At 37.7% G+C, this 14808-nt stretch overlaps 1 protein-coding gene across 3 annotated transcripts in view; it reads left to right on the plus strand.

Moving 5' to 3' along the window:
- MAP4K5 (mitogen-activated protein kinase kinase kinase kinase 5) overlaps positions 1–14808 on the plus strand; it is a 138054-nt gene that overhangs the window by 45958 nt on the left and 77288 nt on the right. For all 3 annotated transcript variants that reach the window (XM_073800491.1, XM_073800490.1, XM_073800492.1), the window contains exons 4-6: positions 10747–10837; positions 11318–11382; positions 14301–14356. In XM_073800491.1, the coding sequence (XP_073656592.1) occupies positions 10747–10837; positions 11318–11382; positions 14301–14356 (212 nt within the window). The remainder of the gene's footprint in view (positions 1–10746; positions 10838–11317; positions 11383–14300; positions 14357–14808) is intronic.

The raw sequence follows: 14808 nt of genomic DNA on the forward strand, positions 1-14808 counted from the left end.
AAATGATATATTGGGTTGGCCAAAAAAAGTGCCTTTGGTTTTTAAATTAAAAAAAAAAAAAAAAGCCACGTTTTTCATTTTCACCAAGAACTTTATTAAACAACGTATTCACCCTTTTGTTCCACTACCTTCTGCCACTTTTCAGGCAACTTCATAATTCCATCTTCCCAAAACTTTTATCTTTTTGAGTAAAGAACTATTACAGGTGCCTTTTACAGTCTTCCAGAGAGCTGACATTTTTTCCAGAGAATTTTGTGAAGACCGAAATAAATGGAAATACAAAGGTGCAATGTCTGGTGAGTATGGTGGTTGAATCAGAACTTCCCAGCCAAGCTGTAACAGTTTTTGCCTGGTCATCAAAAGACATGCGGTCTTGCGTTATCCTGATGGAAGATTGTGTGTTTTCTGTTGACTAATTCTGGACGCCTTTTGTCACGTGGTCTAATGGGGAGCAGTACTCGTTGGAATTAATCATTTGGTTTTCTGGAAGGAGCTCATAATAGAGGACTCCCTTCCAATCCCACCATATACACAACATCACCTTCTTTGGATGAAGACCAGCCATTAGTGTGGTTGGTGGTGGTTCATTTTGCTTGCCTCACGATCTTTTCCGTTCCACATGGTTGTACAGTATCCACTTTTCATTGCCCATCACAATTTGTTTTAAAAATGGAACGTTTTATTTATGTTTCAGTAGAGAATCTCATGTGGAAATATAGTCAACAGGGTTTTTTTTGCTTAACTTATGTGGAACCCAAACATAAAAGAGATTAACATAACCAACCAGGTGCTAATGATTTTCAACAATTGATTTGGATATTTTGAGTATGTCAGCTGTCTCCCATGTGGTATAACATTGATCTCAATTAATGTCTTGATTTGATTGCTGTCACCCTCAGTTGGTCTACCCGACGGTGGAGCATTCTCCAGCTCTCCAGCACTAAACTTCATAAACCAGTTTTTTTTTTTTAACATCTTTATTGGAGTATAATTGCTTTACAATGGTGTGTTAGCTTCTGCTTTATAACAGAGTGAATCAGCTATACATATACATACGTTTCCCCATATCTCCTCCCTCTTGCGTCTCCCTCCCACCCTCCCTATCCCACCCCTCTAGGTGGTCACAAAGCACCGAGCTGATCTCCCAGTGCTCTGCGGCTGCGTCCCAAGAGCTATCTATTTTACATTTGGTAGTATATATAAGTCCATATCACTCTCTCACTTTGTCCCAGCATACCCTTCCCCTTCCCCGTGTCTTCAAGTCCATTCTCTACGTCTGCCTCTTTATTCCTGTCCTGCCCCTAGGTCCTTCAGAACCATTTTTTTTTTTTTAGATTCCATATATATGTGTTAGCATACGGTGTTTCTTTTTCTCTTTCTGACTTACTTCACTCTGCATGACAGACTCTAGGTCCATCCACATCACTACAAATAACTCAATTTCATTTCTTCTTATGGCTGAGTAATATTTCATTGTCTATATGTGCCACATCTTATTTATCCATTCATCTGTCGATGGACACATAGGTTGCTTCCATGTTCTGGCTATTGTATAGAGAGCTGCAATGAACATTGTGGTACATGACTCTTTTTGAATTATGGTTTTCTCAGGATATACGCCCAGTAGTGGGATTTCTGGGTCGTATGGTAGTTCAATTTTTAGTTTTTTAAGGAATCTCCATACTGTTCTCCATAGTGGCTCTATGAATTTACATTCCCACAAACAGTGCAAGAGGGTTCCCTTTTCTCCACACTCTCTCCAGCATTTATTGTTTGTACATTTTTTGATGATGGCCATTCTGACTGGTGTGAGGTGATATCTCATTGTAGTATTTTGTGTTTTTTTTTAATTTATATTTATTTTTGGCTGCATTGGGTCTTCATTGCTGCGCACGGGCCCTCCCTAGTTGTGGTGAGCGGGGGCTACTCTTCGCTGCGGTGCAAAGGCCTCTCTCACTGCAGTGGCTTCTCTTGTTGCGGAGCACAGGCTCCAGGCGTGTGGACCTCAGCAGTTGCGGCACATGGGCTCAGTAGTTGTGGCTCGCGGGCTCCAGAGCACAGGCTCAGCAGTTGTGGCACACGGGCCCCGCTGCTCTGCGGCATGTGGGATCCTCCCGGACCAGGGCTCAAACCCGTGTCCCCTGCATTGGCAGGCGGACACCCAACCACGGTACTACCAGGGAAGCCCCTCATTGTAGTTTCGATTTGCATTTCTCTTAAGTATTAGTGATGTTGAGCATCCTTTCCTGTGTTTGTTGGCAATCTCTATATCCTCTTTGGAGAAATTTAGCTCTTCTGCCCATTTTTGGACTGGGTTGTTTGTTTTTGTGACACTGAGCTGTATGAGCTGCCTGTATATTTTGGAGGTTAATTCTTTGTCAGTTGCTTCGTTTGCAAATATTTTCTCCCATTCTGAGGGTTGTCTTTTCGTCTTGTTTATGGTTTACTGTGCAAAAGCTTTGAAGTTTCATTAGGTCATTTGTTTGTTTTTGTTTTTATTTCCCTTACTCTAGGAGGTGGGTCAAAAAGGATCTTGCTGTGATTTATATCATAGAGTGTTCTGCCTATGTTTTCCTCTAAGAGTTTGATAGTGTCTGGCCTTACATTTAGGTCTTTAATCCATTTGGAGTTTCTTTTTATGTATGGTGTTAAGGAGGGTTCTAATTTTATTCTTTTACATGTAGCTGTCCAGTTTTCCCAGCCCCACTTACTGAAGAGGCGGTCTTTTCTCCATTTTATATTCTTGCCTTCTTTATCGAAAATAAGGTGCCCAGATGTGCGTGGGTTTATCTCTGGGCTTTCTATCCTGTTCCATTGATCTATATTTCCGTTTTTGTGCCAGTACCATACTATCTTGATTACTGTAGCTTTGTAGTGTAGTCTGAAGTCTGGGAGCCTGATTCCTCCAGCTCTGTTTTTCTTTCTCAAGATTGCATTGGCTGTTCGGGGTCTTTTGTGTTTCTATACAGATTGTGAAATTTTTTGTTCTAGTTCTGTGAAAAATGCCATTGATAGTTTGATAGGGATTGCGTTGAATCTGTAGATTGCTTTGGGTAGTATAGTCATTTTCACAATGTTGATTCTTCCAGGCCAGCACATGGTATATCTCTCTATCTGTTTATATCATTTTTAATTTCTTTCATCAGTGTCTTATAGTTTTCTGCATACAGGTCCTTTGTCTCCTTAGGTAGATTTATTCCTAGTTATTTTATTATTTTTGTTGCAGTGGTAAATGGGAGTGTTTCCTTCATTTCTCTTTCAGATTTTTCGTCATTAGTGTATAGGAATGCAAGAGATTCCTGTGCATTAATTTTGTATCCTGCTACTTTACCAAATTCATTGAATAGTTCTAGTAGTTTTCTGGTAGAGTCTTTAGGATTCTCTATGTATAGTATCATCTTATCTGCAAGCAGTGACAGCTTTACTTCTTCCTTTCCAGTTTGGATTCCTTTTATTTCTTTTTCTTCTCTGATTGCTGTGGCTAAAACTTCCAAAACTATGTTGAATAATAGTGGTGAGAGCGGGCAGCCTTGTCTTGTTCCTGATCTTAGTGGATATGGTTTCAGTTTTTTACCATTGAGAACGATGTTGGCTGTGGGTTTGTCATATATGGCCTTTATTATGTTGAGGTAAGTTTCCTCTATGCCTACTTTCTGGATGATTTTTATCATAAATGGGTGTTGAATTTTGTCAAAATCTTTTTCTGCATATTGAGATGATCATATAGTTTTTCTCCTTCACTTTGTTAACATGGTTTATCACATTGATTGATTTGTGTATATTGAAGAATCCTTGCATTCCTGGGATAAACGCCACTTGATCATGGTGTATGATCCTTTTAATGTGTTGTTGGATTCTGTTTGTGAGTATTTTGTTGAGGATTTTTACATCTATATTCATCAGTGATACTGGTCTGTAATTTTCTTTTTTTGTAGTATCTTTGTCTGGTTTTGGTATCCAGGTGATAGTGGCCTCATAGAATGAGTTTTGGAGTGTTCCTCCCTCTGCTATATTTTGGAAGAGTTTGAGAAGACAGGTGTTAGCTGTTCTCTAAATGTTTGATAGAATTCGCCTGTGAATCCATTTGGTCCTGGTCTTTTGTTTGTTGGAAGATTCTTAATCAGTATCAATTTCAGTGCTTGTGATTGGTCTGTTTATATTTTCTATTTCTTCCTGGTTCAGTCTCGGAAGGTTGTGTTTTTCTAAGAATTTGTCCATTTCTTCCAGGTTGTCCATTTGATTGGCATAGAGTTGCTTGTAGTAATCTGTACTAGAGCCTGCTTGCGCACAGGCTTCTTGGTGGCTGCAGCAGCAGCCTTAGCGTTTCATGCCTGTGTCTGGTGTCCACACTGATAGCCGTGGCTCGCGCCTGTCTCTGGAGCTCATTTAGGTGGTGCTCTGAACCCCCTCTCCTTGCCCACACCAAAACAATGTTCTCTTGCCTCTTAGGCAGGTCCAGATTTTTTCCCGGACTCCCTCGTGGCTAGCTGTGGCGCACTAGCCCCCTTCAGGCTATGTTCACGCAGCCAACCCTAGTCCTCTTCCTGGGATCTGACCTATGAAGCCGGAGCCTCAGCTCCCAGCCCCCGCCCCCCTAGCGGGTGAGCAGACAAGCCTCTCAGGCTGGTGAGTGCTGGTCGGCACCCATCCTCTGTGCGGGAATCTCTCCGCTTTGCCCTCTACACCCCTGTTGCTGAGATCTCCTCTGTGGCTCCAAAGTTACCCCCTTCCACCACCCACAGTCTCCGCCCGCGAAGGGGCTTCCTAGTGTGTGGACACTTTTCCTCCTTCACAGCTCCCTCCCACTGGTGCGGGTCCTGTCCCTATCCTTTTGTCTCTGTTTATTCTTTTATCTTTTGCCCTACCCATGTAGTTGGGGTTTTCTTCCCTTTTGGGAGGTCTGAGGTCTTCTGCCAGCGTTCAGTAGGTGTTCTGTAGGAGTTGTTCCATGTAGTTGTAGATGTATTTCTGATGTATTTGTGGGGAGGGAGGTGATATCCACGTCTTACTCCTCTGCCGTCTTGAAGGCCTTCCCCGGAACACAGACCACTTTTGACACATTCATTCAGTCACAGCACTGTCTTCATACACTGCACAAACCTTTTTTGTGTGTTTTGGTTGTGTTTTTACCTTTCTTGAAATAATAAAGCATGATATGCCGAAAATGTTGCTTTTTTTCTTCCAACTTCAGTATTAAAATGGCTACACAAAAATTCACCAATTTTGATGTCTTTTTGTAAATGCATGCTGATATGACAGCTGTCACATACAGTCTAACAAAATTGCTTTGAATGAAGTTAGAGACAACTAAATGCTACTAGAGCCATCTTATTGAAGAAACCGAATGAACCTTTTGGCCAACACAATATATGGGTAAATCTTCAAAAAGGAAGATATACCTATATAAAATAATAATGAAAATGAAGATGATGTTTTGTGAGGTTCTAGAAAAGAAGTAAAATTCTGACCAACAATAGCAGGTGAGTTGGGAAGAGGTAATAGAGTTAATGTATTCTAAGGTTATTGTATTATTTGAGAGGAGAATAAAGATATGAATTATGCGTAACCTTTACCAAGGAAAGTATGTGTGTTAAAATTTCTAGGGTAACTTCTGAAGAATAGTGATAGAGGTTGTCAATTCCAAACTGGTTGTGGAGGAAAAAAAAAAAAGACAAAAACAAACCAAACAACAACAAAAAACTCAATCTAAAAGAAGGTAAGACAGGACAAAAATAAGTATAGAATATGGAACCAATAGAAATCACAAAATAAGAGGTAGATAGTTATCCATATATTTCAGTAATTACTAGGGAAAGAAAAAATATTTAAATGACCTAGTTGACAGAAAAAGATTTTCAGACTAGAGTACTGTGTTTTGTTAAAGTAATGTTCATGGTGTTTTTGTTTTTTAAATCAAACCAACACAGAATGGTTTGAAGTGGAAAATAAGTTCTCCTGGCTGCAAGTCTTTATTCCCTTTCACAAAAGTAACTACTGTTTTTTTCCATTTCCTTCCAGACATTTTCTATATATTGTTCTCCAGACTTCTTTTTTTGTCCTCTCACTTTACAACTGTTTGAACATTTTCCATGTTAACATATATTGCTGTTATTTGTTCTTGTTAATAGCTGCAGAGTATTTTGTTGTACAGAGGTAACATTCATTTAATCCCTTATCGATGTACATTTAGGTTATTTCCACATTTTTTTGCTGTTGGAATCAGTGTTGCAGTGAACATCTTTGTATGTATTGTTGGATATATAAAGTTTGATTAATAGTGCCAAATCACTTCCAAAAAGCATGATCAGTTTTTCATTTTCACAAGCAGATTTGAAAATGTTTCTTAATACTGTCTCCAAAATATATATTACTGGGAATTGTAAAACTTCTGCAAAACTGATGGGATTAAAAAATAGCTTTAATTTGTGTTTCTTTAATTTGAGAATAAGCTTCCTTTATAAGTTTATTGGCATTTATATTTCCTTTACTATGAAATACCCATCCATCCTCTTTTCTTAGCCTGCTTTTGAAGGTGTGTATGAGAGTGGGGTTATTTGTGAAATACTTTTTGAAAGATGATTTTGAAATTCCAAGATTCTTCTTTATCTCAGGATAATTTTTTATTATTTTTATGGAGTGCTTAGAAGTGTCTGATGGAGAATACTAGTACTAGAAATTAGTTCGTGCCGTCCAAAGGATTCCTTTCAAAGACTTATATAGCCAAGTTCAGAGATCCGGAATATGACATTGGTGTCAGTTGTTATGTTTGGTTCTTCTTGGGCTAACATCCATAAAATGGATGTCCAGAAAGTCTACTCTACCTTTGACTATATTCCATAGAAATCAGCAGTTCTTTCTGGATTTAATCTCTTTCTTGCTCTGATTTTGTTTATTTTTTAGTCCATGCTGTGTTGGCATTCTAATCATAGGCCACATCTCAGTAAGGTAGTTGTTCCTCTTTTGCTGGAAAGGAGGACATAGTAGTAAGTACTTTGCCAGGGTCCTGGGAGTTATTCAGCCTCCTCCCAGATACTTGCTTTCCAGTTGCCAGGATCCTTTTCTTTTTTTTTTTAATTGGCTGCAGTTGGAATGTCAGCTGGGGTTATGATGCGGCAACTCCAGAGATCACTTTCTGATTTTGGTTTAGGCTTCATAATGATGCCGTTTCCCTTTATGTCTTGGGCCAGGCATTCCAGAAATTAGGATTGTCCTTGCTGCACACTGCCCTGTTGTTTGAAGCACTAAGTGACTCTTCCACACTATGGCTCATTCTTTAAGCCCTTTAAATTGATCTAGGTCAGCAGCTGTTTATGTAGTTATAGATATTGGTTTAATTGATTAACCTCAGTATTAAATTCATGATCTGCTACCATATTGTTTCAGGGAGGGATATGATGAATCGTATGGCTGCCTTTCATTTTGCCACAATCAGATTTTTAATACCTAGGACCCTTTTTGTTGTTGTTGTTAAAATCTGAGAGGCATATTGCTTTTAGTCATTTCCCAAGTACTATTTTATTACCAAAACCCTTAAGAGGATATTGAGTCCAAGTGTAATCCAAAGGACCCTTATTATACACGAGGGGTGCAACCAGCTTACTTCAGTTCATTCCCAGAGTGTGAACACTTAAGCCCTTTATGTCAACTTGCCAATAGTATCAAAAGGCCCTACAGTTCCAGTCTCTTACCTTCCAAGACTTCTACTCTTTACTTATTATGTTTTTATAAATGTCTTAAGTGTGGCATTATTAGAGTCTATCTTAACGCTATTTTGGTGTACTGATTGTAGCAGAAGCAACTGGTAGCTAAGTAAACGCTGGCATTGGCTAATTGTATCCAGAGCTAAGAAACTGAAAGCAAAGACCAGACTCCAGTGTGACCCCAGATACTAAGCCATATCTTATAGAGTAGCATGTTTTGGGGAATGGGCTTCCTACTTCAGTTAAAAATTGTAGTTGAGGGTTGCCGTGTGCTGCTAGAAAGGAGATGGCTTAGGAACAAGGGACAGCGGTGGAGTTTGTCCACCTTTAAAACTTGGTCTTCAGAATCTTGTAGTGCTTGTTACCCTTATTATTAGCAAATCTGTCTCTGAGTGTTAGCCTTGAAACACTGTGGTGAAGACTGGGATCACTGAATGTGCCAAACTTAAACCCTAATACAGTGTTTTTTTCAAAAAAATTTAAAACATAAATCCCTGTGTCAGTACCATCTAGAGGGACTTCCCTGGCGGTCCAATGGTTAAGACTCTGCACTCCCAACGCAGGGGGCCCAGCTAAGATCGCTGGTCAGGGAACTAGATCCCGCATGCTGCAACTAAGAATCCCGAATGTGGTGATGAAGATCCTGCATGCCACAACTAAGACCCGGCACAGCCAAATATAATAAACAAACCATATAGAACTCTATAACTAATGCTGCATTTTTCAGTTCTTTTTTACGGCTACCTCTCAGAGCTCAAGCCAGTCTTAAAAGCACTGAAAATCTGGCCTGGTTCCACTATACCATCTCAAACACAGAGCTACTGTCTCTCTTTCTTCCCTATGGATCACCTTTCTGGCTGAAGTGGGGGACACTTGTTTTTTTCTTAGGACTATCAGGTTGAGTTCCCTAACACACAACTGCCCTTATCAGAGAAGAAGGGCAAAAACACCCACACATTCTGTCTCTGGTGGATTTTTCCCTTCCTATATAAGGACATACTCATCAGCCAGGTTTTTAGTAGGACATTTCTAGGAACCTTAGCCACAGTCATTCATGGATTCTTATTCTAGTATTCTACTTTTAATGTGATTCTCCTGTAACTAACAACTGACTCAGTTTTCCATGCTTCAGGTTTTCAAGACACCAAGTGTGATTGGCTCATCCCATTTTTTAACATCACTTGTCCCACCTCAGTGCGTTCAGCAAGTAGAAAACCACAAGGCACACACAGTAGGTCCTGTTGCATGGAGGTGGATTCTCTTAGGAGGGCTGTGGTCAGGCTGGCAGTGGTTAGTCCTTTAGAAAAAAGTGCCATTAGCACAAGTAGGAAAGTCCAAATAGAAAATTGGTGTCTGAGACAAAAGCATCTACTCTGTCTTTGTATTTCATATAAATTAAATATATGTATAAACCACATCAGTAATGACTGGTTTTTTTAAAAGGTATTTTATGGCATAGAAAAATATTTAAAGCTTTGTTTTAGCTCTGAATTGAAAGTTGTAATATAAGGGGAAAATATCTCTGATTTGTGTGAGAATTTTATTTGTTTATCTAAGGCCTAATTTCTAAGTTTTTCCTTCTTGGCCTTGTATGTTATTCTAAGATGACTTTAAGTTAGAGCTAGAGCTTATCTGGACACCACTGGTTTTAAACGTGATGTTGTTTTACAAAAGACCATTACAAAACACTATCTAATAAAAAATATCTTATGGTTATGTCCTAAAAAGGAACACTTTTGTTTGTATCTTTCTTGCCTCCAACATATAATAATATTGCTGTTGCATTTATTCTGTGTCAAATATTGTATTAAATGCACTACATACTCTTTCTCACAGCGTTCCCAGCGGAGGGACTTGCATAAACAGAAGCTTAGGGGCATGAGAATCTATTACAAAAATGGCCAGCTGGGTCTCCCTGGTGGCGCAGTGGTTGAGAGTCCACCTGCCGATGCAGGGGACACGAGTTTGTGCCCCGGTCCGGGAGGATCCCACATGCCGCGGAGCGGCTGGGCCTGTGAGCCATGGCCACTGGGCCTGCGCGTCCGGAGCCTGTGCTCCGCGGCAGGAGAGGGCACAACAGTGAGAGGCCCGCGTACCGCAAAAAAAAAAAAGAAAAAAAAAAAAATGGCCAGCAACTGGTATTACCAAAATGTAGGGAATGTTTCTGGAAAGTGGTAGATAAGGAAGCCAAATAGGTGGAATGAATTCAGATGATACTTTAATGGATTCAGCTGTGATTCAGAAGAGTTAGATTGCCCAAGGTTACATTGCCAGTGAATGGCTGAATCGGCACTTGAATCCAGGTATGTCTAATCCAGACCTCGAGCTCTTCTTCATTATATTGCATTTACATAATACAAATGCAATCATTTTATCAACTTCTAAACTCCTTTTACTGGAGTAAAACACTGTTTCTATGCAAAATGAAGTTCGGTGATGACAATGTCATTCTAGACAGTATTCCCATATTAACCATAAAATTCCCATAAATAACGAATATTTTATTAGAATATAACTTTTTCTAGTTAAACAACCCAAATAGGTTTTTGGTAGACAATTGGAAAATACAACTCAAAAAAGAAGAAAGCAGAGTTACTTTAAATTTTAATACCCAGACATAAACATTGTGTATGTTTTTGAGACAGTTTTTTCTGTATACATATGTACTTATATATGTAATATCCCTTCTTCACTTAATATATCAGGAACATGTTTTCATATCAAAACATGTTTTAACTGTGTTGTAATTTCTATGACTGTACCATAAGTTATTTTACCATGCTTTCATTATTAAGTAACACTGTAGAGAATATCATCTCTGCATATCTCAAGAAAATAAATTTTGAAGTGAAATTATGAGTTCTAGGATTTTATACATTTTTAAGGCTTCTGGCTTTATAGAAAGAATGTACCAGTGTACATTCCCATTAAAGTATTAAGAATGTCTAATTCCTCATCTCTGATACTTACTGTAAAGTTTTCCTTCTTATAGATAGAGACACAAAATGTAACATGGTGACCAAGTTATTATCATTTTGTTTTTCAGGAGATGATTTTTCTTTGATTCAACAAGAGATATTTATGGTTAAAGAATGTAAGCATTGCAACATTGTTGCCTACTTCGGGAGCTATCTCAGGTAAAAAACACAAAAGCATCTACTCTGTCTTTGTATTTCATATTTCTTTGCTCACACACCCCCTCCCTTTCATGTAAGTGCTATTTTGTATATAAATTTTAAAGATTATTTGTCTGAAGTTCTAAAATTTCTCAGGTCTTCTTATTGTCTACTCTTTTATATTAATAATGACAGTTTCATTTATGCATTTATACCTTATCTGGCAACCTTAATGAAATACTATGAATGATTACAAGTAAGTGTTTTAGCTTATAAAACTGAGCACATTCTAAACCATTTAAGGTGGGAACAAAGCTGAAATTAATATGCTTTTCTGTATCCTGAAGGGCAATTTCCTGTTGTAGTCTATCCTAAACCTGCAATGTATCCTAAACCTCCAGTGTATCCTAAACATTTGTGTGCTAAAGAGTGACAGCCTTCAAAATATGTCAGTTGTTGAGAATTACTAATTAATATAATTTTCTTTCTCTTTCATGTTAGTCGGGAAAAACTATGGATTTGTATGGAATACTGTGGTGGTGGATCACTTCAAGATATTTACCATGGTACTGTTAATTTGACTCCACATTTTAAAACTTTGACTTTAATGACTGTTATTTAACATTTCTAGTTAACAAGGGATACTAACAGGTAGATTTACTGTTCTTCTGTCCTACTCCTGGAGTATTGCGTAAAAGAAACCTATATTTTGTATTTTGTTGGTTATGCAGTTAAATTGCTGGAGCCTGAACTGAGAAATCGGAGAGTACTTGAACAATCCAGATTTAACTTTTCAGACGTAGTCTCTGGGAAGTCTTATGTAGTCTCTAGGGAAGTATTTTATCTACAGACAAAGCTGCCTAAACTTCCTTGTAAATTAGAATTGAAATGTAAAGGGTGACTCTCACATAAAGCAAATTACATGTCTATCTTAATAATAACTTAAGCTGCTAACTAGGGAAACAGTTTAGTTGTTGCTATAATATTTTTGTATTAAAAATATATAATTTTAAGAATTTGGAGTATTTTATTTAGCATTATGTTAATTTAGACAACTTTCTGAATTGAACTTTCCCTTATAATACTATATTAGAATGACTATTCTCTTTTATTTTACTCCTGTTGTTGATTTTTAAAAATTATTGGTAGAAAACAGCTCTGTGCCACTTGGTTTAAAATTCTTTTCTGTGGGACTTCCCTGGTAGTCCAGTGAGTAAGACTCTATGCTCCCAGTGCAGGGGGCCCGGGTTCGATCCCTGGTTGTGGAACTAGATCCCGTATGCATGCCGAGACTAAGAAGCCCACAAGCTGCAACTAAGAAGTCCACATGCCGCAACTAAAACAAACAAAAGATCTCGCATGCTGCAGCTAAAGATAACACGTGCCACAACTGAGACCTGATGCAGCCTAAATAAATAAATATTAAAAAAAAATTATTTTGTATGATTTTATGAAGAATTATCTTTTATATGAAGAATTTTTATCTAATATCAATATTTATAATTTTTATCCACACTTTCACAGAATGAGAACTCAAGGATATGGATTAATAAAACTATGCAGTGGGCATTTTTTATTTTTTACTACTTACCCTTTTAAATTGAAAGAATTATTTTGAGACATTAATTTTATTTCTTTATGAAATTTCTGCTTTCCATTATTAATCCTGCTATTTATTGAATTAAATTGAATCTAAAAAGTATTCATCCCTGTAAATATACTAGATAGCATAGTAATCAAGAATAACTACACCTATAATAACTGTTAATAAAGTGGTTTCAAAACCCTTCTATTACTCCTATTTTATCAAGTTACTGTGAATCAAAATTTTATGTTCCTGAGTAGGTGTAGGGAACCAGTGATTAAAATATGTAGTAAAATATTTTCTTAAGTAAAGATTACATGTAAGTGTATCTGATTTTGATTTCACTGTCAGCAAATACCACCCCGGATTTCAAATATTCTTTCATGATATTGGAAGGCATATTTCAAAAGCCCCTAGTTGGGTACTTGGAGAAGGATTTTATATTTCATAGGGAGAGATTTGGTTTTCAGAAGTGACCTAATGGCTTTTTGGATACTTAGGTAAGGTATTGGATCAAGCTCCTTGTTTCGATAGATATAGTAAAGAATTATGCTAAGGAAATGATATCTTGACTTTTAAAAAAATAAATGATGCCTTCTAGTATATTTCAACAGTCGATCCCTGTATGGTCCTCTAACTTGTGTATGTAACTGTAATTAATTATATATGTTTTTCTCATTTGGGGGCTTTATTGTTTAAAATATTGTTCAGGATTGAGATCATGTCCATTGATTTGTATAGAACATCCTGTGATGTCCAGTACTGTGCTTTGCACATTATGGGTGCTTAATATTTTCACTGTCCAAAGGTGTTATGGAACAAATCTTCCATTTTTTTTTTAACATCTTTACTGGAGTATAATTGCTTTACAAAGTTGTGTTAGTTTCTGCTGTATAACAAAGTGAATCAGCTATATGTATACATATATCCCCATATCTCCTCCCTCTTGTGTCTCCCTCCCACCCTGCCTATCCCACCCCTCTAGGTGGTCACAAAGCACCGAGCTGACCTCCCTGTGCTATGCGGCTGCTTCCCACTAGCTATCTATTTTACATTTGGTAGTGTATGTATGTCCATGCCACTCTCTCACTTCGTCCCAGCATACCCTTCCCCCTCCCTGTGTCCTCAAGTCCATTCTCTACGTCTGCCTCTTTATTCCTGTCCTGCCCCTAGGTTCTTCAGAACCATTTTTTTTTTATTCCATATATATGTGTTAGCATACGATATTTGTTTTTCTCTTTCTGACTTACTTCACTCTGTATTACAGTCTCTAGGTCCATCCACATCACTACAAATAACTCAATTTCGTTTCTTTCTATGGCTGAGTAATATTCCATTGTATATATATGCCACATCTTCTTTATCCATTCAGCTGTCGCTGGACACATAGGTTGCTTCCATGTCCTGGCTATTGTAAAGAGAGCTGCAATGAACATTGTGGTACATGACTCTTTTTGAATTATGGTTTTCTCAGGGTATGTGCCCAGTAGTGGGATTTCTGGGTTGTATGGTAGTTCTATTTTTAGTTTTCTGAGGAACCTCCATATTGTTCTCCATAGTGGCTCTATGAATTCACATTCCCACCAGCAGTGCAAGAGTGTTCCCTTTTCTCCACACCCTCTCCAGCATTTATTGTTTCTAGATTTTTTGATGATGGCCATTCTGACTGGTGTGAGGTGATACCTCATGGTAGCTTTAAATCTTCCATTTTTAAAGTACATTTAAAAATTTTCAACTTTACTTTTTTTTTGTTTCCTGATTATAAGAATAATATATGCTCATGAGGAGAAGTCACCCAATGATTTATACAGAAGTTTTATAATTGTTTCTCATTTTTAAAACGTTTTTAATCTGTTATATTGAAATGTGTAACGATGTGGTCTCTCTTTTTCTTTCTAGTTACAGGACCATTATCAGAATTGCAAATAGCCTATGTATGCAGAGAAACTTTACAGGTACTATGTTTGCTTATGTAGATAGAAATGCAGTTCTAGTTTCACAGTTGAAAACAGTAAAATGGTGATCTGCCCAAAAGAAAAAGAGTAAACCAAATGTTTCTGTTAACCTCTGGTAATTCTGTAAGCCTAGTCATTTCTTTTGTGAATGAATCTCAGAAATTCATTTAAGTTGATGCTGGTATACACAATGGTGATGTTTGGTTCTGCTTTGTAGTGCTTAGCCCTCAATTGCTGCAAAGCTGAGGAAAGCCATAGGTGTGAATTGTTTTTCATGAATGAATCACCAGACCTCTCAATTATAACACCTTGTCTAAGCTTTCCCTTCAAGTTTTATGGCAGTAAAAGGAATCCTTTTGCAAAAGACATGCAAATTTCTCCCAAAATGAGAGTAAAGTTGCATAACAATAACCCAGAATGTTATCTGGAAATCTTTGTTCTGTTTAATATTA

This window comes from Tursiops truncatus, chromosome 2 (assembly GCF_011762595.2).
Source record: "Tursiops truncatus isolate mTurTru1 chromosome 2, mTurTru1.mat.Y, whole genome shotgun sequence".
In the NCBI taxonomy this organism is placed as follows: domain Eukaryota; kingdom Metazoa; phylum Chordata; class Mammalia; order Artiodactyla; family Delphinidae; genus Tursiops; species Tursiops truncatus.